This window comes from Suncus etruscus, chromosome 17 (assembly GCF_024139225.1).
Source record: "Suncus etruscus isolate mSunEtr1 chromosome 17, mSunEtr1.pri.cur, whole genome shotgun sequence".
Taxonomy (NCBI): Eukaryota; Metazoa; Chordata; class Mammalia; order Eulipotyphla; family Soricidae; genus Suncus; species Suncus etruscus.
In genome coordinates, this window is record NC_064864.1 from 70,502,910 (window position 1) to 70,526,268 (window position 23,359).

The 23,359-nt window shown below is 53.9% G+C and overlaps 1 protein-coding gene across 1 annotated transcript; it reads right to left on the reverse strand.

The window, feature by feature from the left end:
• Window positions 1-2,844: 2,844 nt before the first annotated feature.
• MKI67 (marker of proliferation Ki-67) lies at window positions 2,845-23,029 on the reverse strand. The gene is made up of 14 exons (XM_049790455.1): window positions 22,938-23,029; window positions 18,558-18,636; window positions 18,356-18,471; window positions 18,148-18,214; window positions 17,736-17,781; window positions 16,368-17,243; window positions 14,787-14,953; window positions 13,664-13,925; window positions 13,453-13,574; window positions 13,193-13,361; window positions 11,045-11,200; window positions 4,132-10,010; window positions 3,372-3,746; window positions 2,845-2,910 (listed from the first exon to the last, which is right to left on the reverse strand). Exons 1-14 carry the CDS (start codon window positions 23,027-23,029, stop codon window positions 2,845-2,847), a joined length of 8,472 nt encoding a protein of 2,823 aa, XP_049646412.1.
• Window positions 23,030-23,359: the final 330 nt, after the last annotated feature.

Sequence of the window (23,359 nt, forward strand, 5' to 3'; positions counted from 1 at the left end):
ACTGTGTTCCTGTCTCTGACCTACACATGCAAGGCTGGGCTGGGTCCTGGGGGTGACTCGCTCATAGCTAATCTGGCCTCCGAGTCTCCGTTAAGCCCCAGACCTGCTTGAGGACTGAAGAAACACCAGCTCGGGGGGCCACCTGCACCCCAGCTGCACATCCCAGCCAGTCTTCGTCCAAGGCACCCCTCTGAGGATTGTGGCCCCCTCATCTGGTTTGTGTTCTCATTGTTTGTCTCCAGTCAGAGCCTTTTTTTGACTAAAGGGGAAGTGACAGGCACTTTGATGCCCCTGAGCCCTAAAAATGAGCCCAACGGTAGGATGGACGCCATCCCCACAGTTGGTACCAGGGCGAATGTGGGTCTGGGTGCAAATGGAGATGCCTTAACCTCAGTCCTTTCTGCCCAGAAGCGGATGAACTCATCTTTTCCTAGCTCCTTGGGTGCCCCTTTTGGGATGTTCCTAGGGGTCCTGGCGAAGATTCACCTCCATCCACCCCACCGTTGGGATGGAGGGTCCTGGTCATAAAACCCTTTCAGTTCACGTCCCCCAGGTGGGCACCAGAGACCCCAGGCCCTTTGGTCCAGCTGGAAAGTGGGTTCCTTGCGTCCCTTCAGAGGCGAGTGTTCAACAGACTCGGGGCAGGGCCACACCTGTATGAGGTCCCAGCCCAGTTGCTGAGTGGTGACCGAGAACTCCTGTTTTCTAACTGGGAGGGCTCGTGGTCACCACAGGGCCCTTGAACCATCTTTCTGCATTGAGGCAGGAGGGAGGCACATCAGTGTTGTCCAAGGGATTTTTAATGTTTTTTAAAACTTTTTAAAATGGACTCAACCCTCCATTTCTGCACCTGGAGATGTAGTGTGTGTGTGTGTGTGTGTGTGTGTGTAAATCCCGGTGTGTGTGTGTGTGTGTGTGTGTGTGTGTGTGTGTGTAAATCCCGGTACTGTGTGGGTTTCTCCTCAGTGTCCCTTATTACTGTCTGTTATGGTTCCATCTCACTCTGAGTGTCCTGCCCGTGAAAGTCGCCAATTCTTTGTATATGCAGATTACAAGACCTGAAGCATTTGGTTGAGGATAAACTTACCGTCTTTGACTTCTGGTCTGTGACTCTTCATTGAAACCCCTTCCCTCCTTCCCCCCCACCCTCCCCTTCTTCCTCAGGTGCCTTCTGTCTAGCAGCACACCAACTTCATTAAGTGGACATTGATGGGCACAGAATTGACTCTTTGGGCTCAGGCCTGGCATAGAAGCAGGCAGCCCCAGCAGTAGGCCTCCTGACTTATCTAAGACAAGAGTCATGTAAGAAATGGAAAGCAGGTGCCAGACGGATAGCACAGCGGGGAAGGCATTTGCCTTGCACATGGCCAACCCGGGTAGAATCCTGTCATCCCATAAGGGTCCCCTGAGCCTGCCAGGAGTAACCCTTGAGTGCTGCAGGGTGTGGCCCCAAAAGAACTGGGGAGTGATGTTTGCTCTGAGATCCTGTGTCCTGCATTAATTGCTGAGCTGGAAGCTTCCTGGAACCCCAAGGCACATGGATTCATAAGGTGCATCTCAACAACCCATTTCCTTCCTGGCCCTGCAACTTTCTTTCAGTGAACCTGGCCCATCCGTGCCATCAACCGATGGTATTCCTTATGGTTCCTGTTCCCGTTAGGATAATGGAATCCTCAGGTTTCTGCCCCTCCCACCACTGCTATAAAAAGCCTAGGGGCCATGTGCCCTGTCTTATGACTGCTCATCCCATGGGTGCTAGGTAGGGGCTGGTATATCCTGTTCTGTTTGGGGGCTGGGAGTTTGGGACAAGGCAGCAGAAGAGGATGAGGGGCCAGGGAGTAAGGCAGAGATTAAGCAGCGTTGTCCTCACTGTTCACACCCAGGGCCCTCCTGTGGGGACTGAGAGCCGGAGCCGCCCCACCTCCACCCCAGGTCACAACCACTAACCCTTTGAGGGTCCCAGCAGTATCCTGGAGTGCTGATACCTGGGCTTCGGCACTCCTGTTCCCCATGACACCAACCACACATCACCCTGGCATTTTTTCAGCAAAACATTTATTTCTCAGAGTCCTCAACACCCACTGGGATCCAGAATGAGACGGGGTGGTCATGTCCCCTGTCTATTTTATCTCCCAGCTTCCTGGTCAAAAAGGATCCTCTGGCATCAGGACAGAGCAGGGGGCACAGGGGTGCCCCGTAGGGAGACAGGTCTGGGGCCAGCAGAAGGAAGCAAGACTAAGACCTCAAAAGAGGACAGTGGCCTTCATACGCAACTGTCACCGTGGATGAAGGCCCGGCATGTGCAAAGACCCAAGTGCTAGGGCTGGAACCAGACGACCCCTGTGTGGAGGGACCTTCTAAAGACCCCCCATTTCCTGAGCATGGGGACGTATGGCTCCAGGAGAGCTTATGTGGCGCTGAGCCAAGGACCCCCCTGGGACGCTTAGTTTCATTCCATAGTCAGGTGAAACATGGGCCCAGATATCCCATTCCCACTAATTCCCCACCCCCACCCCACTGTACAATTTAATGATTTCCCCAGAAAAAGCACCTCTCATGGCTTTATAAAGGACTTTGGAGTAAGAGCAGAGAATTCTTAACTTGGAGCCAGGGGCCACTCCAACGGCTCATATGCCAGCTTGACTGGGTCCCCAGCACCATGTGGTCCCCTGAGCACCACAGGAAGTAGCTCCAAGCAGAGCTGGGGTGCCCCCTCCAGAAAAAAATAGAGTTCACCTTTCTCCCATCAACACCCCAAAGCATTATTTACAGAAGATTCCTATGAAACACCCTTGAAAACTAAGGATTACCCCCAACCCCTTGAACCCACTCCTCAAAGCTCAGTTAAACCGCTGCTTGCTTCCGCATGCTTCGAAGGCAGAGTTTCTTGTCTTGCACGCTGCTGTTTTCCTGTGAGGAGAGAGCAGGCGTTATTCAGCGGGAAACTGAGGCATCAGTCCGATTTTCACCAGCCCAAGTGGGGGGCTGTGAGCTGCCTTGAGCACTCAGTACTGGGCACTGCCTGGCTGGAAAGGAAACACAAGTGAGCTGGCCCAGGAGAGGGGACAGGACCAGTGAGACCCAGAGTGAGAACAGGACAGTGAGACCCAAAAGGGGACAGTACAGTGAGGCCCAGAGAGGAGATGGGACAGTGAGGCCTAAAAGAGGGAACGGTGGGGCCGGAACAATAGAACAGCAGGTAGTGCACTTGCCTTGCACGCGCTCGACCTGAGTTCGGTCACAGGCATCCCACGTGGCCCCCTGAGCATGCCAGGAAGGCGCCCTGAGCAAAGCTAGAAATAGCCCCTGAGCATCGACGGGTGTGGTTAAAAAAAGACCAAAATAAATAAATAAAGAGATACGGGACTTGCCTTCTCATTGTCGTCACCTCTTTTAGTGCTCCGAGTGGCTCTGGGTCTGGGGTCCTGGTCCACGTTGTCTGGTGGGACAGGGGCCAGCAGCTTTTTCCTGGGCCTGAGTGCAGTCTTCCTGGGGTCTCCTTCATCTTGACTCTCCTTGGCGGCTCTGGGTGGAAGCGTGCTTTTGCTCCTGGCAGACCTTAGAGCTGCCCTGCTCTCTGGAATGCGGGTGTCCTTGGGTGCTGCTCCTCGGGGCTCAGGGCCCTGACTGGCGTCCACCAGTGGCCTCCGGTCCCTCTTGGCTCTTGTCTTTTCTGCTGGTTCCAGAGACTCAGGTTCTGGCATGGCAGCCACTTCAATGGGGCGTCTGGGGTGCAGGGTCCCCTGCTGAGGGAGACACAAAACAAAGGCCGAGTGAGGAGGGACGGTGCCAGTAGAGGCACAGGATGTCAGGCACCAGGAAACAGGATACTAACACTTTCAGGCACCACAGCTGCAATCTCAGCCTCCTTCCAGCTCTAGCACAGACCTCACGTCCTGTGCCAGTTTGCATAAATGCCCCGTTCTCCGCCCCAGCAACACCTGGAATTCAGGCTTGAATTCACCTGTTCTGGGCACCACCCGTGAGTATGAGAATGGACCACTTGGGTCTGCTGGACACCCTTCCTCTCTCCCCAGGGACAATATACTATCAATACCTCTAAGGCTGTTTCCCTGGAAGCCTGTCTCAGAAGGGAGCACTGCTCTGACTAAAATCAAGCCTTTTCTTTACCTCATCTTTGCCTCCAACTGGGGTGCTCTTGGCCTGCTCCTGGACACTGGGCGACTGGTCTGCAGGATTCCCCTTCTGGGCTCGAACCCTCTGGCTCTTCACAGTGGTCACAGGCTCAAGGGCTGTCCGCCTCCTCTTCTCCGCTGGCTTATTGTCTTCCACAGCCCGGGCAGGCGTGTTTGGGCGCTGTCTCTTGCCCCTGGTGACGCCACCTTCCCGGAGTGGGGACCGGACAGGGGGCCTTGGGCTTACAGATAGCCCCGACTGGGCACTGCCTTTTGGAGGGCCCTGGATGCCCCTTCTGAATGTCCTAGTAGGCCGCTTCATGCCAGGGGACATCTGAGCCAGTTGGGGGAGCTCGAAGCGAACCCTCAAACTGGCCTCCGTTTCTACTCCTGGGCCTCTGGCCTGGGCTCGCCGCTGCCTCTTGCCTCCTGTCACTCCTGCCATGTCCAACATCTGCTCATCAGAGCCATCTTCCCCAATGCCTTGGTTGCTGGGTACCTTCATGGCACCTCTTGTTGCCCTGGTGGCCCTGCCTGGTGCAGGTGGCTCTTCATCTCTGCCCTCTGTGCCCACTGGTGCCCGCAGCCGCCTTCTCTTGCTGCTTGGTATGACTGGTTCTGGCTCTGGCTGGGTGGCAGTAGGGGGCTCTTCTGAGGGTCTGTCCTCAGGCCTGAATACCTCAATATCTGTGGAGATGTTGAAGGGCTCTTTGAGCCCTACTGGGTCTCCCAGGACCCGGGCCTTAGCCCTGGTTGCTCGCAGATGCCTCCTGCCTCCAGTCTCACTCTCTGCGGGCTCCAGCTTCTGCCCAGTGGGTTCCTGAGGGGCCACAGTGCTGTCTGCTGGGTTGGCCTGGCCTCCACGCATGGCTTTGCTCACTATAGCCCGGGTAGGTCGGCGGCGATCAGATGGCTGCTCTTGGGAGTCTGGCCCAGCTGGGGCTTGGCGCCGCCTGGTTCTGCTGGTTGTCGGGACAGTGGGTGCAGGAGACGACCCATGGATGATTCTGGGCTCAGCGGCAGAGTCTGGATCCCCTGTATCCCGAAGAGGGGACGGTTCTTGCAGCTTGGCTGGATTTTCTGAAGCTCCTGAGTCTTGGGCCTTAGCCCTGGCTGCTCGTAGCTGCCTCCTGGTCCCAGTCTTACTCTCCACAGGCTCCAACTTCTGCTCAGCAGGTCCCCCAGTGATCTCTGCTGGGTTGGCCTGCTCTCCACGCCTGGTTCTAGTCACTACAGCTTGGGTGGGTTGGCGGTGATTAGACAGCTTCTCTTGGGGGCCTGGCCCGGTAAGGGCTTGGCGCCGCCTAGTTCTGCTGGTTGTCGGGACAGTGGGTGCAGGAGAGGACCTGTGGATGACTCTGGGCTCACTGGTAGAGTCTGACTTCTGTGCGTCTCGGAGAGGGGCTAGTTCTTGCAACCCGGCTGGATTTTCTGAGGTTCCTGGGTCTCCAGCCTTAACTCTGGCTGCTCGCAGCTGCCTCCTGGCCCCAGTCTTACTCTCTGCAGGCTCCAGCTTCTGCCCAGCAGATCCCTGAATGTCCAAGGTGCTGTCTGCTGGGTCAGCCTGGTCTCCACGCATGGCTCTGCTTGTGGCAGCCCGAGTGGGTCGGGAGCAAGCTGATGGCTCTGCAGGGGTCTGTAGCCACCTGGTCCTGCCAGTAGCCACTTGGGCGGGCTTGGGCAGTAAGGATGGTCGGACCATTCTGCTGTTCTTGGGGGCTGCACTTTGTGTTTCTTCCTGGGGAGTGGGGCCCTCCCCCTGCTCAGCTGAGCTGCTCAAGGCCCTGAGCCCTGTCCTGGCTGCTCTCAGCTGCCTCCGGCTCCTGCTCAGGCTTTCAGGGAGTTCTGAGCATTCCTCTGAGCCCTTCTGCAGGGGTTCACTGCCTTTCCCTCTTCCCACCAGCTGGCCACCTGTGCGGGTGGCTCTTCGGGAGCCCTGGGTGGAAGGGTGAGAGGGCAGGCCCTCTCCTGGGATTGCAGGTTCACGAGGCTGTCGTACTCTACGTGGTGCCAGAATGGAGTCAACCTGGGGGGTTTCATGGGGCTCCAAGCTAGTCTCCATGGCATAGATTGGTCCTACAGTTGGCTCTGGAGATTGGAAAAGTTCTCTCAGACCAGTAAGATCTTCCAGATCTTCTGACATGACTTTAGGGGTCCCAGGATGCCTCCTGCTCCCTTGGGCATCATCTACCAGGCCCTGGGCCTGCTTCAGCGTTTCCTGCAGAGATCTGACCGTGCCCATGTCACTGGCTGGGCCTGTGTGTTTCGGGGTGGCCCTCCCCAGAGTGAGGGGGGTTCTTCTGGCTGTAGGCAGCTCCCCTGTGCCCCGGGATGGGGTCTTGGTATCTGTTAGGGCATCCCCGGGATCTGCTTTGGAAGAGGGGCAGGGAGCTGTAGCTTGGCTCTCAATCCTCCAACCCTTGGCTTGCTCTGGGGTTTGGAAAAGTTCTTTGAAACCTGTCAGGTCTTCCAGGGGCTGTGCTTTGACTTTAGGGGTCCTTGGCTGCCTCCTGTTTCCTTGGGCATTGTCTGCGGGCCCCAGGGCCTGCTTCTGAGTTTCCTGTAGTAACTTGGCCTTTGCTTCGTCACCAGCTGGGCCTGTGTGTTCAGGGATGGCTTTCTCCAGAGTGAGGGGGGTCCTGGCTGCAGGTGGCTCCACCACACCTCGGGATAGGGTCTTAGATTTCCTGCTGCTACCCGTCAGGGCATCTCTGGGCTCTGCTTTGGGTGACAGGCAGGGAGCTGTGGCCTGGCTCTCGACCTTTGGTCCCTTGGCTTGCTCTGGGGTCTGGAAAAGCTCTTTGAAGCCCGTCAGGTCATCCAGGGTGTTTCTCTTGGGGGTCCTTGATCTCCTCCTGCTCCCTCGGGCATTGTCTTTGGCATCCACATCCTGCTTTGGTGTCTCCTGCAGAAATCCGACCTTTTCCACATCACTAGTTGGTTCTTTGCATGCTGGGGTGGCTCTCTTGGAAGTGATGGGGTTTCTTCTGGGTGCAGGGGTCTTCTCCCCATCCTGGGAAGGGGTCGTGGGTACCCGGTTGATGCTGGGAGTATCCGTTGGTTCCGCTTTCGGTGTTAGGCAGGGCCTGGTCTCAGACTTTGGAGCCTGGGCTGGCTCTGGGGTCCAGAAAAGCTCCTGGATGCCAGTCATGTCCTCAATGGACTGTCCCTTGACTCTGGGGGTCCGCAGGACCCTTGCAGATCTACCTTTGGCTAGGCTCGGGGACTGCTTCAGTGTTTCCTGCAGCAACTTGGCCTTACCCGTCTCATTGGCTGGGCCTGTGTGTTGAGGGGTGGCCCACCCCAGAGTGAGGGGGGTCTTAGATTTCCTGCTGGTGTTCCTTAGGGCATCCCCGGGCTCTGCTTTGAGAGAAGAGCAGGGAGCTGTGGCAGGGCTCTCAACCCTCTGTCCCTTGGCTTGCTCTGGAGTTTGGAAAAGTTCTTTCAAGTCCATCAGATTTCCCAAGGACTTTGCCCTGACTTTGGGGGTCCCTGGCCGCCTCCTGCTCCCTCGAATATCCTGCTCTGTAACCTCCTGTGGTGCTGTGACCCCTCTGTCCTGAACTACTGGCTCTCCTTGTGTGGGGGTGACTCTCCCTGAAGTGAGAGAGGTTTTTCTTGGTACAGAGGTCTCCCACATGGCCCAGGAAGGGGTCTTGGATCCTCTCTTGGTGCTGGAGGTGCCGGTCAACTCCACTTTGGGTGCTGAGCAAGGCTTAGCCTCGGGTTTTGGTCCCTGGGTTGGCTCTGGGGTCCAGAAAAGCTCCTGGAAGCCAGTCATGTCCTTGGGGATCTGCATCTTGACTTTGGGGGTCCGTGGGCCCTTCACAGATCCACCTTCAGCTGGGCCTGGTGCCTGCTTTGGAGTTTCCTGCAGTGAGTTGGCCTTTCCTGTGCCACTAGTTGGTCCTTTGCATGTGGGGGTGCTCCTACGTGAAATATGAGGAGTCTTTTTGGCTGTAGGTGACTCCCCTACATCCTGGGATGGAGTCTTGGATTTCCTTTTGTTATTTGTCGGGGTGTCCTCTTTTTCTGATTTGGGAGACGGGCAAGGAGCTATGGCCTGGCTCTGAGTCTCACTTCCCTTAGCTAGCTCTGGAGTCTGGAAAAGCTCTTTGAAGCCTGTCAGGTCTCCCAGGGAGTTTCTCCTTGGGGTCTTTGCGCGCCTCCTATTTCCTTGGGCACTGTCTTCAGAATCCATGTCCTGCTTTGGTGTCTCCTGCAGAAATCCAACCTTTCCTATGTCACTAGTTGGTCCTTTGCATGTCGGGGTTCTCCTTCGTGGAATAAGAGGAGTTTTTTTGGTTGTAGGTGACTCCCCTACATCCTGGGATGGAGTCTTGGATTTCCTTTTGATATTTGTCGGGGTGTCCTCTTTTTCTGATTTGGGAGACGGGCAAGGAGCTGTGGCCTGGCTCTGAGTCTCACTTCCCTTAGCTAGCTCTGGAGTCTGGAAAAGCTCTTTGAAGCCTGTCAGGTCTCCCAGGGAGTTTCTCCTTGGGGTCTTTGCGCGCCTCCTATTTCCTTGGGCACTGTCTTCAGAATCCATGTCCTGCTTTGGTGTCTCCTGCAGAAATCCAACCTTTCCTACGTCACTAGTTGGTCCTTTGCATGTCGGGGTTCTCCTTCGTGGAATAAGAGGAGTTTTTTTGGTTGTAGGTGACTCCCCTACATCCTGGGATGGAGTCTTGGATTTCCTTTTGATATTTGTCGGGGTGTCCTCTTTTTCTGATTTGGGAGACAGGCAAGGAGCTGTGGCCTGGCTCTGAGTCTCACTTCCCTTGGCTAGCTCTGGAGTCTGGAAAAGCTCTTTGAAGCCTGTCAGATCTCCCAGGGAGTTTCTCCTTGGGGTCTTTGGGCGCCTCCTATTCCCTTGGGCACTGTCTTCAGAATCCATGTCCTGCTTTGGCGTCTCCTGCAGAAATCCAACCTTTCCTACGTCACTAGTTGGTCCTTTGCATGTGGGGGTGGCCCTTGCCGGTGTATGGGAGGTTCTTCTGGGTGTAGGGGATTCCCCAACTGTCCGGGAAGGAGTCTTGGATTTCCTGTTGGTGTTTAGTGGGGTGTCCCCTATTTCTGATTTGGGAGACAGGCAGAGAAGTGTAGTCTGGCTCTCGGTCCCCTGTTCCTTGATTTGCTCTGGGGTCTGGAAAAGCTCTTTGAAGCCCGTCAGGTCATTCAGGGTGTTTCTCTTGGGGGTCCTCGACCGCCTCCTGCTCCCTCGGTGACTGTCTTTGGTGTCCACATCCTGCTTTGGTGTCTCCAGAAGAAATCTGGCCTTTTCCACATCACTAATTGGTCCTTTGCATGTCGGGGTGGTCTTTGCTGAAGTATGGGGGCTTCTTCTGGATGCAGGGGGCTCCCTTATGGCCTGGGATGAGGTCTTGGATTTCCTGTTGATGTATGTCGGGGTGTCCCTGGGCTCTGTGTTGGGTGACGGGCAATAGGCCCCACAGGCCTGGTGCTCAGTACTCTCTGTTCCCTTTGTAGGCCCCATGCACAGGGGTTTGAGTCCCCTGACCTCCTCCTGTGGGGACACCAGGGTGGTGGTGTCATCTCTGGGTTCACGTGTCTCTGTTCTTCGGGAGCGTCTGCGTGCTATGCCCTCAGGCTCTAAATGCAGGATTGGGCCCTGCTCAGCATCCCCATACCCTGGGGTCAGGCTTGTCTGTGGTCCTGGGGCTCTGACCAACAGGGCAGTGGCTGTCGTGAGCTCCTGATCCTCTGCCATTGAGCACAGTTCTTCCTGGAGCTGCTGGGACCTGCGGCCTGGTGGGGTCTTCCTTGTACCATCTGTGAGCTCCGCAGTTCCACGCCGGAGCAGGGGTTTAGGGCTGGCAGACTCTGCACCACAGGCCTGAGAGGTGGCATCCACTGTAAGGAAAGAAAAGAAGACACAAGCTCAGGTAGGCTTCAGCCTCTTGAGGACACATATGGCTGTGCTCAGGGCTCACTTCTGGCTGTGCTCAGTGTTCAATCCCACCATACTCGGGGGACCCTATGGGATGTTGGGGAGATTAAATTGAGCTCAGCCGTGTGCAAGGCCAGCACCCTCCCTGCTCTCCTGTCTCTCCCTCCAAACCCGGTGAATCATTCTGCCACTTGCCCAACTATGGACCACTTTACAGCCCAACCTTAGAATGACTGGGGTTGTCTGAGGGGTCCTCCAGGACCAGACAGAATAACCATGGTCCCCGAAGTGGCCACATAGGAAGCAGTGTCTCCCCCTCCCCACGTCAGCTACATGTGGTTCTTTGGTTCCTGAGATGAGGGACAGGCTCCAGGGAGTTGGCCAAGGACCTGTCTGAGTGAGCGCTAGGGACACTGAGTTGTGGCACCCCTCTCCAGTGAGCTCTAACTGTGGTGTGGATGCCCTGTGGCGTGATCTGTGTCATAATAAGTCCTGTGAGATTTTTCTCTACCCTTAGCTCCCTCGAATTCAGGACTGAGAAAGCAGCTCCCAGGGAGATCACAGTTGCTCACTGGCTGTTTCTTTGGGTGCAAAACCCAGAAGGGCCATGACAACAGCTGCTGCTGGAAGCACTGCTGAGTGAACCAGAGATAGCACAGAGGTCAAGGCAGCTTTGCATGGGGTCATCCCGGTTCACTTTCCAGCACCACCTGGTCCTCCCCCAAACACTGCTGTATGTAGACTGAGGTCCACAGGCACTGCCAGGGTGGCCCAGGTCGTCCTTGGCACCAGAATGGCCAAGCAGTCCTGATCCACAGACGCCTATTAGGACCCAGGGGGTAACACTGGCTGAGATCTCCAGGAGGGGCCACGCTCCTGTATGTCCCCTCCAGCATCTAAAGAAACGCATGCATGGGCACTCTGGACTCAGGTTCTCTTCTACAAGGCACACTTGAGCCACCGAGTCCAAACCCCAACAAGGAATAGGGGCACCCACCTGCTGTGTCCTCAGCAACAGGCAATGGGACTTCCTTAGAACAGGGAGAAGAAAGCTTTCCTGCCAGCAGCACCTTGGATTCTGATAGACGGGTGGGGCCTACACTCTTCCTCCGAGGCCCTGGTTTTCCCGGAGTCTGGAACATCTCAGCCAGCCCTGTGGGACAAGAGGTTGATGAGGAACAGCATGGCAACCACTGTGTCATTCAGAGAAGAGACACCAGCAGAGAATTCCAGCCATGCCCAGAAATTCTGGGTGGGTTTCCACAAGCTGTGCCAGGGATCCCTGTAATAAAAAAAAAAGGGGGGGGGGGAGGCAGTCGCCATGTTCAAACAGGGCTAATGCCAGACTCACTTTTCTTAAACCAGAAGTCAAGCTGTGAGATCATGGAGACACTGGAACACACAGCACAATGCTGGTCATCTCAGGGGGGTGGGGGGGAGGAGGATGGGCCAAGCCCCGCCTACTAAAGTCAAGCCTGCTGCCTCCCTTACCCAGAACCATCACCCAAAATCACCGTCTCCCAAAGGCCCTGCCTCATCACTGACCCTCTATGATTTCCTTCGGGAACGAACACCTATCTGATCACACTTCATGTACCCTGGTTTTGGGGCTAATATCAACAGGGCTATTGGGAGCGCGGGCACCTTCCCAGCATATCTTCTTTCTTCCGGGAAGCCTGGCAATTGAGAACACACCCTAAAATCCACAGTTCAGTGTGCAGAACTTCATCTGTTGGATGCTGTCATCTCTGTATGAACACCCCAATTTAACAGAATGGATAGCTCCCAAGACTTCACTAAGCCTTCTGCCATTGAATCAATGACTTCATTGGAGATACAATAAGTTTTCATAAATATGCTTGCACCTTTCTGTATTTAATCTTATTTTTGGGCCACACCCGGTGGCAGCTCAGGGGCTACTCCTGGCAGGCTCAAGGGATGCCTGGAATTGAACGCACATGGCAGCATGCAAGGCAAACACCTGCCCCGCTGTGCCATTGCTTCAGCCTCTCTATTACTTAATTTTCTTCTCTTCCATTTTCTCTTTTCTACTTTTTTCAATAATTTTGCTTTCACTTATCTAGAAACGGGTATTATGGTCAACTATGTGATGCATTTTCTTTAAGTTAAAAAATAAAAAAGAGGGCCCGGAGAGATAGCACAGCTGTGTTTGCCTTGCAAGCAGCCGATCCAGGACCAAAGGTGGTTGGTTCGAATCCCGGTGTCCAATATGGTCCCCCGTGCCTGCCAGGAGCTATTTCTGAGCAGACAGCCAGGAGTAACCCCTGAGCACCGCCGGGTGTGGCCCAAATGGCCATGAGGAATAAAGCTGACTCAAATGAAAAAAAGAAAGAAAAGGGCACGAACAGGCAGGGCCCTGCGCCCTGCTGGCCTCTGCATTTCCATTGGAGAAAGGAGGTTCCTGGGCAGGTGCCCACACACAGGGCAGCCTGACCCTGAAGAGGGCTCCCCTGTCCTGTCACAGACCGAGGCTATGCCCACATCCACATGGCCTGGTTGTCATGGCTGGGCATGACCTGGAACATCCAAGCATTATGAATAAAAGTATTAAAATGGTTGAGAATCTGCGATGTCGATGACAAAATCACCAAACAAAACGCTCCCTTTCTTGGGGTCACACATGGCAGTTCTCAGGGGTTACTCCTGGTTTTGTGCTCAAGAATTATTCCCGGTGAGCTAACAGGACCCTATGGTTAGCTGTGTGCAAAACCTTACCCCACTTTAATTCTGCTCCAGCCCTAAAATGCTCCTTATTTTTAAATATGCCCCTGCCAATCATTTCAAACGCTGCCTAGAGCAGCATCAAGGCCAGAGTCCCAGAAAACAGCTTTTTTTCTTTTCTTTGTATTTATTTTCAAGCCACACCTGGTGGTGTTCTGGGCTGACTTCCGGCTCTGAGCTCAGGAATCACAGCCAGCAGTAATGAGGGGACTTTTGCTTGCTAGCTCTCTCTGCTCCAAGATTTTGTTTCTTGTTTTGGGAAGAAAGACGGAGACTCAAAAATAGCGCTCAGAAAATCCAGGGAGCCCTCTAGAAAGTGCCCCTGGGTGAAACACTGGCTTCCTGTCCCCACACTCTTTCTCCCCCCCCCCCCCCCCCACAGTTCACACAACCACCTCCTCACCTGAAAGGTCTTCAGGCAAACCAGCCTTGTGGCCGAGCACCAGGTGGTCAAATATCCGGTGAGGCCGGGCGGGCACCCTCAGCTTCTGCAGCTGGGCCCGGCCCACAGTGATGGTGCAGGGTGAGTTGGCGTGGCCCGTGCTGAAGGGATGGGGGGCTTCAACTGGCTTCTGCAAAAACAAAACAAAACAAAACAAAGCCCAGGAGCATGAAGCAGGGTCTGAGCACTCAGGGCCACCCCCAGCTCCTGGCGGGACTCACCTTGGGTGTGTTCTGGATCCTTTTCCGTTTTCTCTGCGGCTGTGTGGGGGCAGTGCGCCTGGCCACTCTGGCTTGTGTGGGCTTGGCACCCAGTTTCACCACGTCCGCCCACGACTTGGCCACTGGCATGAGGAAAACACAGTGCGTGAGTGCTGCAGGCCCCATGTGCCCACCAGAGCCCCTCGGAGCCCAGTAAGGCCACACTGCTCACCCATCAGGTTGGCCCCTGACGCCCCGCTTCTCCTCTTGGAGTAAATCAGATGAAGGAGGTTCTGCTGGCCGCGCCCTGTGGACGATCTGCGCCTCGATGTCCTCCCAGGCGTGTTGCCCGCACTCTGCCGGGGAGTGCCAGTGGTCGAGCGGCGACTGGAGCGCAGGGCAGATGGAGAAGATTGCCCGGAACTGGCAGTGGGAGGCGTGGCCAACACATCCGAAGACGCAGCTTCGGGCCCGGGGAAAGTTTGAGGTTGTCCCTGCAGAGTGAGCAAGTGTGGGGGAAAGCTGAGTTCAGGGTAGCAATGATAGGCTTACAAGCATGAGACGAAAGCTGGGCCCCAGGCACTGTCCCAGGCATTGTCTGCGTGGAGCAGAGTTCACTTTGTAGGTCGGGACTCCCTGGTGCAGACCTATGTGAGATACTCCCTAGTACACCCCAGACAAAATGCGGGGACCCAGGTACACAGCCCAACTAACCATGGTTCAAAACCACTCAAGGCTTCACCCCCACGGCCACCCTGAGCTTGTGCCCAAGAACTCAAGCTGCGAGCTTATGGTGTCTTTCCCCCGTAGGCAAAGGGGGAATATGACAAAAGAAACATCATGGAGGATTGTGCCATTCGGTTGCTGTAGAAGCGACCCCTCTTTAATGAAGAGACAGAAAAGCGAACAAGCAAGAGTGTGTCAGTGGGAAGATAAAGGCCCGGATTCTTTCTTTTAAGGTTTTTGGGCCACATGCAGCAGCACTCAGGGTTTACTCCTGTCTCTGTGCTCAGAAATCGCTCCTGGCAGGCCAGGGGTACCATATGGGATGCAGAGGATCAAACCATCCCAGGTCTGTAACATGCAAGACAAATGCCCTACCACTGTGCTATCATTCCAGCCCCAGAGGCCTGGATTCTAATCAGAAAACCCCAGCTGAGGCTAGATCCTTGGAATATGGGGCGAGCTCAGACTAGGACCCTAAGCAGCTCCAAGAAATGAGGGGCACTGAGGGGCCACTATGTGCCTCTCTCTCTGGATAGGGAGCAGGGCCCCAACTGGCAGGTGAGGGGTCAGGGGTTAGGCTGCAGATGTGACCTGCCAGCTGAACAAAATCCTGGGAAGGGGCTACCCACCTTGATGATCTTCTTCAACACAGCAGGCGTGGCCGACTGTCTCCGCTTCGGAGTTTCTCCTCGTTTCAGAGGTGTGTTGGGGGGCAAGTTCTCATCAAACAGCTCCGGTCTAAGACGACCCCCAAATGACACCCGCCGGCGCTTGCCTGGTTCCTCCACTGTCCACTCTGGAAGGAGGGTGTGGAGGAAATCAAGGACTGACGCCACCTCAGAGGCCACCTTGCGTCTGTGAGGACCACGAGAGGCTCTACAGACAGGGAAGGGGAGAGGACCTGGCCAAGCCTTCAGCTCCTCAGGGGTCCTAGGAGACACCCCATCACTGGCTCCATCTGAACTGCATACCCCACTGTCTTAGAGAAGCACGTAGACCCCCAGGATAGGCAGGTATGGCAGAGGGGCCGGGACTGAGCCTGTCCCAAGGCCACATTTGGCCTGGGTTAGTCAGTCCCCACCTCACAGATGGTGACCACAGGCTAACCTGTTCCCCAGGCACACCAACCTACAGAACCGCCAGCAGGGGCTCTGTCCAGAAGTCATAGGGAACAGAATTGGCAGGTGACTCCCCAAGACATCGTTGTTTGTAAGAAACTGCAGGGAGCAGGCCTGGGAGACCTTACAGGAGCTAAAAAGCCAGAGACCCTGGTTCCATCCCAGTCTTGGTGGTCCTTCTCTAGCACTGCAGGACCCAAGCACTGGCCAGGATTCCCTGCTAGGGTCTCTGATGAGTTAAGAAGTAACAGTGCTTTAAGAGGGGTCAGAGCGATAGGACAGCGGGAAGGCACTTGCCTAGCACACAGCTGACCCAGGTTTGATTCTCAGAAACCTATAGAGTCCCACTGAGCACTGCCCAGTGATTCTTAAGCAAAAAGCCAGATCAATGCTGGGTCTGAATTCCTCTCAAACAAAAAAAAAGCAGGGGCCGGAGAGAGAGCATGAAGGTAAGGTGTTTGCCTAACATGCAGAAGGATGGTGGTTCTAATCCCGGCATCCTATATGGTCCTCTGAGCCTGCCAGAAAGGATTTCTGAGTGTAGCGCCAGGAGTGACCACTGAGTGCTGCCAGGTGTGACCCAAAAACCAAAAATAAAAAAGTAAAAATAGAAAAGGTGCCAGAGTGATAGTGTAGCAGGGAGGGCACTTGCCTTAAATGTGGTGACACACGTTTGAACCAATAAGGTTCCCGAGCACTGCCAGGAGTGATCCCTGAGCACAGAGCCAGAGGAAACCTGAACACTGTTCGATGCAGCCAAAAACAAAAAGTCAAAGCACCTCCTGGACTGAGCTTGGGACAAATTTTTAGAAACTAGAGATGAAGGTCATCCTGAGGGACTTAGGATGGATAGGAAGTTGGGACTTGCTTTGATTCTCCTGGGAGAGCCCAAAGACCCTCCCCCGCCCAGAACTGCTGCCTCTAGACGGTCACAAGGAGACCCCAATAAGCTCCAACCCCCAAACGTGCACTTCCCAGCCAATCCTTTGTGCCAATCCTCCATGGGTCCATGCCTGAGAAGTCAGGACCCCCCAAGTCTTTCCGGTGATCTGCCCCTGCCCCGAGGAGGAAACCTTCCCCTAGAAAACTTACTGGCTAGATGATTGCAGCTACTCACACCCACGGAGCCCAAGCCAGGGGAACCCTGTCCTGCTGCCACAGCTGCTTTCTCGGGCAAGGTGCAGGGGGCTTGCGGGGTATCTCCAAAGCCCTGCATGAAAAGAGGGGCCAGGACTGAGGGATTCTGTGTTGCTGTGTCTGGAGCCAGGATGTCGGTGGCACTCAGCCTTCGTCGCTTCTTGGAAAGTGGCTTTTCAGGTGTGTCTCTGGGACAGGCATGCTGGGTCTTTGTGGGGGTCTGGCCTCTCCCCGGAGATCCCCGTCCTCCATCGCTGCCCAGGTCTTCGCTGTGCCGCTGCCGCTTCCGGGAGGCAGTCTGGGGTGATGCTGCTGGCTGTCCAGGATGTTTAGCATTGGGGGTGCCTGGCCGTGAACAGCTGTAACTGATGGGGTGCCCACGGGGGCTCTGCTGCTCCTTTGGGGTTAGGGTCTGCTCCCCGGGCAGGGGTGTTGCCTGCAGGTGGACACCCCCCATGGAAGATTTCCGCCGGGATCCTCCAGAGACTGGGGTAGGGGGTTTGCCCTGAAGCTTCTGGGTGCCCGACTTCTGCTGGGGCCCCTGGGGGACATTTTCCTTCTCTGCTCTGGCATCCAGATCCTCCTTCATGGACTTGTAGAGCTGCTGGGAAGGAGATAGGCTGGTGCGGCCCTTCTCGGGGCGCAGGGTCCTGGGCCATGTCCCAGCTGCTGGGGCCCTGCCCGGCTCCAAGGCCTGAATCCCGTCTGTTGTTCTTCTGCCAGTGCCACGTTCCAGGCTCCTGCGGGCAGCACCTCTGGAGCTCGTCTCATGTTCCAGAACCTTCTCTTCAGGGCCCCCAGGGCGGCCTTTGGGCTCTGGAACTGTCCCATCTGGGCATTGAGTTAGGGAATAAGAAATACAGTTTGGTGTTTTCTCCATGGCTCTGGGCTGGGGTGAAGCTTTGTAGGACCCTGCTCTAAGGAGACACAGGTTCGATCCCAAGCACTGCCCAGATTCCCAAACATACTGAGGGGAACCACCCCCCATATAGTGTTCCATGAGGCAAATATTATAATCTAGTTTTCAAAGCTGCATATTAAGGTCTAAGATATATGTAACAGCAGTACTGGGACGAATTTTCACAGCCACATTGACCATAGTCAAGGCCTAAACTCAAGAGGCCCATGGAACATCTAAGGGACCCAGATTCAGGCACCTCTGAGCAAGACCACACCTGAAGGTTGCGCCTGGTGTTTCCCACGGTACCTGCATGTCCACCACCATGCTCCTTGTGAACAACCCACAACCATCCCAACTTCTAGAAGGTTCCCTCATTGTGCCTTATTTGCCAGAAGCCCAGGACAAATACCAGCAGAACTTACCAAGGCCCAAGCTGGATCTAGATGCTGACAGTCGGCGCAGGGACTCCTGGGAAAAGAAAGTACAAGATTTAGATGAGTCACAACCTAGAAGTCCCAGATCAAACCATCCTCTGAGACCTTCAGGGACCGAGAGGGCCAGAGAGAGCCTGGTGGCGCCAGTAGGAAAAGAGCTTGCCCACCCAAATTTGATGCCTAGCACCCTGCTGGGAATGATTCCTGAGCACAGAGTCAAGAGTCTGTCTGAGCACTGTCAGGTATGGTTCAAAGACCATCATCATCACCCACATTAAGCACCTTTGGTCCCTACCCTGGCATCTCCACTCAGCTAAGTAAACTCTCAGCCTGACTCCCTTCTGCACCCAGAAAGGCCCCCCCCCCAAGAAATGGCGCCCTCAGCCCCATCACCCGGCACCTCTGGGCAGCTACGTCCTTCGCGCGTAGTCGAGCTGCTCCCATCCTGGTGACTGGCGTCTTCATACCTGGGTGACCCCGGAGAATGTCCCATTTCAACCCAATGGGCACAGATCTCCTCTCTGTACCCTCCCCAGGTCACTCACAACCAGCCTACAGGGCTAGGTTGAGAATTGGGGGCCCAAACGAGCACCTGAAGTTCGCCTCACCTGAAAGAGCGGTCCACAATGGTGATCATGTCCCCATGTTGCAAAAGGACAGGGTGCTCAATAGCCACCCCATTGAGCAGCGTGGGGTTTGAGGAGCTGAAGTTGATCAGCGTGGCCTGTGGGCAGACAGACAAAGAGACAGAAGTCAGGATGGATAAGAAGAGACGCTGTGATGGGATAGGACAGAGCTGAATGGCCTCACCTTCTGCTGGCTGACCTCGATCTTGCAGTGCTGTTTCGACACCACGGGCAGCTGGATGCGGATATCACATTCGATGCCCCTTTGTGCAGAAGAATTCCAAAGTTTGAGATTTGTGCAATACAGAATCAGCACGTTGATGCATCACAAGAAACAACTGGGCAATTGATTGTTCAATGTGGAATGACATTAACAAAAACAAACAAAAAAAATAAAACACTGGGGCAGGACAGCGGGAAGGGCATTTGCCTTGCTTATGGTCCACCGGGTTCAATCCTCAGCATCCCATAGGGTCCCCCGAGCCTGCCAGGAGTGATTTCTGAGCTCAGAGCCAGCACTGCGGGGTGTGGCCCAAAAACTCACTAAACAAACCATACAAAAAACTGGTCCTGCAAATAACCTTGTTTTGCAAAAGATTTTTTGCAGGGGTTGTATAAGCAAGTATTTTAATTGGGGGGGGGGGGTTTCCGGCCAAATCCGGTGATGCTCAGGGGTTACTCCTGGCTATGCACTCAGAAATCGCTCCCGGCTTGGGGGACCAAATGTATGGGATGCCGGGATATCGAACCTCGGTCTGTCGTAGGCTATCTCGCAAGGCAGAGCACTTGCGCCACAGCTTGGCCCCCAATAAGCAAGTGTTTTAAACCTTCAGGAGGATTGAAAAAGTTACAAATGAATTCTAGACTTAAAAAAACAAAGAGCTATCTTTTTTTTTGTTTTGGGGGCCACACCCGTTTGATGCTCAGGGGTTACTCCTGGCTAAGAGCTCAGAAATTGCCCCTGGCTTGGGGGGAACTTATGGGACTCGGGGAGATCGAACCATGGTCTTTCCTTGGCTAGCGTTCACAAGGCAGACACCTTACCTCTAGCGCCACCTCACCGGCCCCAAAGGGCTATCTTTAAAGAGAAAACAGCACTCTCCAAACAAATGGAAGCAGAAATAAACAGATGGGATTATATGAAGTTGAGAAGCTTCTGCACCTCAAAGGAAACAGTGTCCAGAATACAAGAGTCACCCACTAAGTGGAGAAACTATTCATCCAATACCCATCAGATAAGGGGCTATTATCCAAAATATACAAGGCACTGACAGAACTTTACAAGAAAAAAACATCTAAACCCATCAAAAAATGGAGAGAAGAAATGGACACATTGACAAAAAAAATAAAAATGGCTAAAAGGCACATGAAAAAATGTTCCACATCACTGATCATCAGGGAGATGCAAATCAAAACAACTATGAGGTACCATCTCACGTCACAGAGATTGGCGCACATCACAAAGAATGAGAACAAGCATTTCTGACGGGGATGTGGAGAGAAAGGAACTCTTATCCACTGCTGGTGGGAATGCCGTCTAGTCCAACCTTTATGGAAATCGATATGGAGATTCCTCCAAAAATTGGAAATTGAGCTCTCATATGATCCAGCTAGACCACTCCTAGGGATATACCCTAGGAACACAAAAATTCAATTCAAAAAGCCCTACCTCACACCTATATTCATTGCAGCACTGTTCACAATAGCCAGTTTCTGGAAACAACCTAGATGCCCCTCAATAGATGAAGGGCTAAAGAAACTGTGGTACATATATACAATGGAATATTATGCAGCCTTCAGAAGAGATGAAGTCATGAAATTTTCCTATACATGGATGTATATGGAATCTATTATGCTGAGTGAAATAAGTCAGAGGGAGAGAGATAGACACAGAACAGTGTCACTCATCTATGGGTTTTAAGAAAAATAAAAGACATTTTTGCAATAGTTCTCAGAATCAAAAGAGAGAAAGGCTGAAAGGTCCAGCTCACGACATGAAGCCCACCACAAAGAGCGATGAGTGCAGTTAGAGAAATAATTACACTGAGAACTGTCATAACAATGTGAATGAGTGAGGGAAGTAGAAAGCCTGTCTAGAACACAGGCCGGGGTGGGGTGGGAAGAAGGGACACTTGGGACATTGGTGATGGAAATTTTTTAATTAAAAAAGAAAAAAAGAGAAATAAGCCAGTGATGCACAGCGTCAAGAAAAAAAAAAGAAAATATTTCTTTTTTTGGGGGTGTTTTTGTTAAGATAGTTTTACTGTAGCTCTTGTACTTACTAACTCATGCCTTTTACCCTGAGAAGCCCTGAAAGTATAGCCTTCCCTCTTTAACATATCTAACCAATTATAATACCATCCTTTGTCTTTCTCAAGTATCACTAAAATTACAGTTTTTCCCTAATTACAAGAAATATATTTTTTAAAATAAAGAAAAAAAAGGCCTACTAAAATGTCTGGGCTTACACAATTCAAAGGAAAGGCCCTTTCCTTACCAACTTTTCATACAGTGGTTATTTTTGTTTTGTTTTGGTTTGGTTTTGGGTCACACCCGGCAGCACTCAGGGCTTACTCCTGGCTCGATACTCAAAAATCGCCCCTGGCAGGCTCAGGGGACCATATGGGATGTCGGGATTTGAACCATGGACCTTCTGAATGCAAGGCAAACGCCTTACCTCCATGCTATCTCTCTGGCCCCAACAGTGGCTATTTTTAATGCTCTGCCTTCCCCTCCCTTGCATTTAGTTGCAGTCACCAAGTTTCACAACCATCCCACCCCCCAACAGTGCTGCGGTCAGCTCTGTTCTGCCTCAGTATCTCTGTATACAAAGAGAGTAGAAGGGTTCCGTGGGCACCCAGATCAGGGGAAAGCACAATGAGTCACACACATGTGGGCATGCAGAGCAGAAACACACAAAACCACACAGCAGAAACAACACTCATATAGAACCACACAGAACGCCCCCAGACCAGGAAGCCATGCATGGTAGAAACAGACACACACACATGCGCGCGCGCAGAAACATAAAACCACACAGCAGAAACAACACACATATAGAACTACAGCAGAATGCCCCCAGACCATAAAGCCATGCATGGTAGACACACACACACACACACACACACACACACACACACACACACAGGCGCGCGCACACATCAGTCATCACATCCCACAGGCAACAACCACACCTGCCAAATCCTGTGGACTCCCACAGCAGTGCCCTGGTGGTGCCTGTGATCAGAGTAAGCACTCCCTCACTCACTGCACAAAAGCCTCAGCACCCCCAGAAGGAAATGCTGGGCCTCAGGCAGCCCCAAAGTCTGTAGGCTCAACTTGTCTTGCCCAGGAAGCTCTAGGCGGACAGCTCAGAGCAGGTTGGCCAGTCCAGGGCCCTGGGCTGGAGCTTGTGGTCCACATCCATTCCCCCAGCTTGAGCCAGCTTGAACCCCCCCACAAACTCCTTTACTCAGAAAAACCTCAGGGACTGAGACATTTCCTGTCCAGGCCCCACGTGGGGTTCTCAGCTCCCAAACCTACTTTCAGGAGCCCCGAGGACTTCAACACCCACACCATGGCACCAGGGCTCCATTCCAGACAGGGGAGAAAGGCCAAGGGGTGGCTGCGGCCTACCCAGGAGAGAACCAGAGAACTGTGGTTTCCAGAAACCTTTGCCAGCTCAGTCGAGTAGTTAAGTACCACCAGAAGCAGGAGGACCCCAACATCAAAATAGGAAGGTAGATGGGGATGGGAAGATAGTAATCCAGCAGCGGGCATTTGCCTTGCATGTGGCCAACCCAGGACGGACCTGGGTTCGATTCCCTGCACTCCATATGGTTCCCCGAGCCTGCCAGTAGCGATTTCTGAGCGCAGAGCTAGGAGTAATGGATGTGGCCCCAAAACAAAACTAAAGAAAAGGAAGGTAGAAAGCATAAAGGGTGTAGTTCCACCAGGAAGGGGGAAGAACTTAGGTGGGGATGTCACAGTAGTCAGACCTAGGACTGGTCTTGGAGGGCCAGACAGTTTAGGATAAGGCTCTGGCCTTGCAGGTGGCTGGAGTTTGATCAACAAAAGTGAGGCCCAAGCAGAAGCCAGGAGTGAGCCCAGAACCCAGAGCCAACTGTGGCCCAAACTCCCTCCCCCACAACGCAATTATTTTAATTAAAAGAAAATAAGTTGCACAACACAGCCTGGGTAAGGAGCACTACCTACAGCATGGGAGCAGGAAGGAGGGAAAAGAAAACATTCTTTTCCAAAAGCATCAGGAGAGGCCGCCCCCACTCCCCAATTTTCTGAGCCCCTCAGCCTCCTAAACTCAGGACTGAGCCTCCTACTTTCCTCTTCTAGCCAAACACAGCAGCCAAACGCATTTCATCAAACCAACCAACTTCTATTTCCTCCTCAACACCACCCACCATCAATCAAGTCAGACCCAGAGGGAGAAGAAGAAGTCAGGCTTCCAAGGGTTATCCAGGAAGGGACTCACCACTTTAAATCAACAAGCGATAGACAACAATGGCCTTTCCAACCTTCCAGCCCAGGGCCCGTTCGTGGCACTCACCGCCCAAACCAGCAGGTGCTGAGGCTCAGCGGGAAGTGGGCTCCGTCCACCCCGCTCCTCTTGATGGTGACCAGGTGCCCCGTGGGCCCCATTTCCAAACAAGACCCCGCGGGATCCTAGCAGGGGGTGGGGGGCGAAGGCATCCAAAGGCACAATCCTCTGGAACAAAATCAAAAAGCAGAAATGAATGTGTGGGCCCGGAGAGATAGCACAGCGGCCTTTGCCTTGCAAGCAGTAGATCCAGCACCAAAGGTGGTTGGTTCGAATCCCGGTGTCCCATAGGGTCCCCAGGGCCTGCCAGGAGCTATTTCTCAGCAGACAGCCAGGAGGAACCCCTGAGCACCGCCGGGTGTGGCCCAAAAACCAAAGACCAAAAAAGAAATGAATGCGTAAAAGGTGCGCCTTGGAGAGGCGCGTTTGGA

What these genes read in the sequence shown, in the direction of transcription:
- MKI67 (XM_049790455.1), bottom strand. Translation starts at nt 23,029, where the DNA reads ATGGGGCCCACGGGGCACCTGGTCACCATCAAGAGGAGCGGGGTGGAC. An exon ending in ATTGTGGACCGCTCTTTCAG is followed by an intron (nt 18,215 to 18,355) that starts GTGAGGCGAACT and finishes GGGGTCACCCAG; the next exon opens with GTATGAAGACGCCAGTCACC. An exon ending in TAGCTGCAATCATCTAGCCA is followed by an intron (nt 14,954 to 16,367) that starts GTAAGTTTTCTA and finishes CCCTCCTTCCAG; the next exon opens with AGTGGACAGTGGAGGAACCA.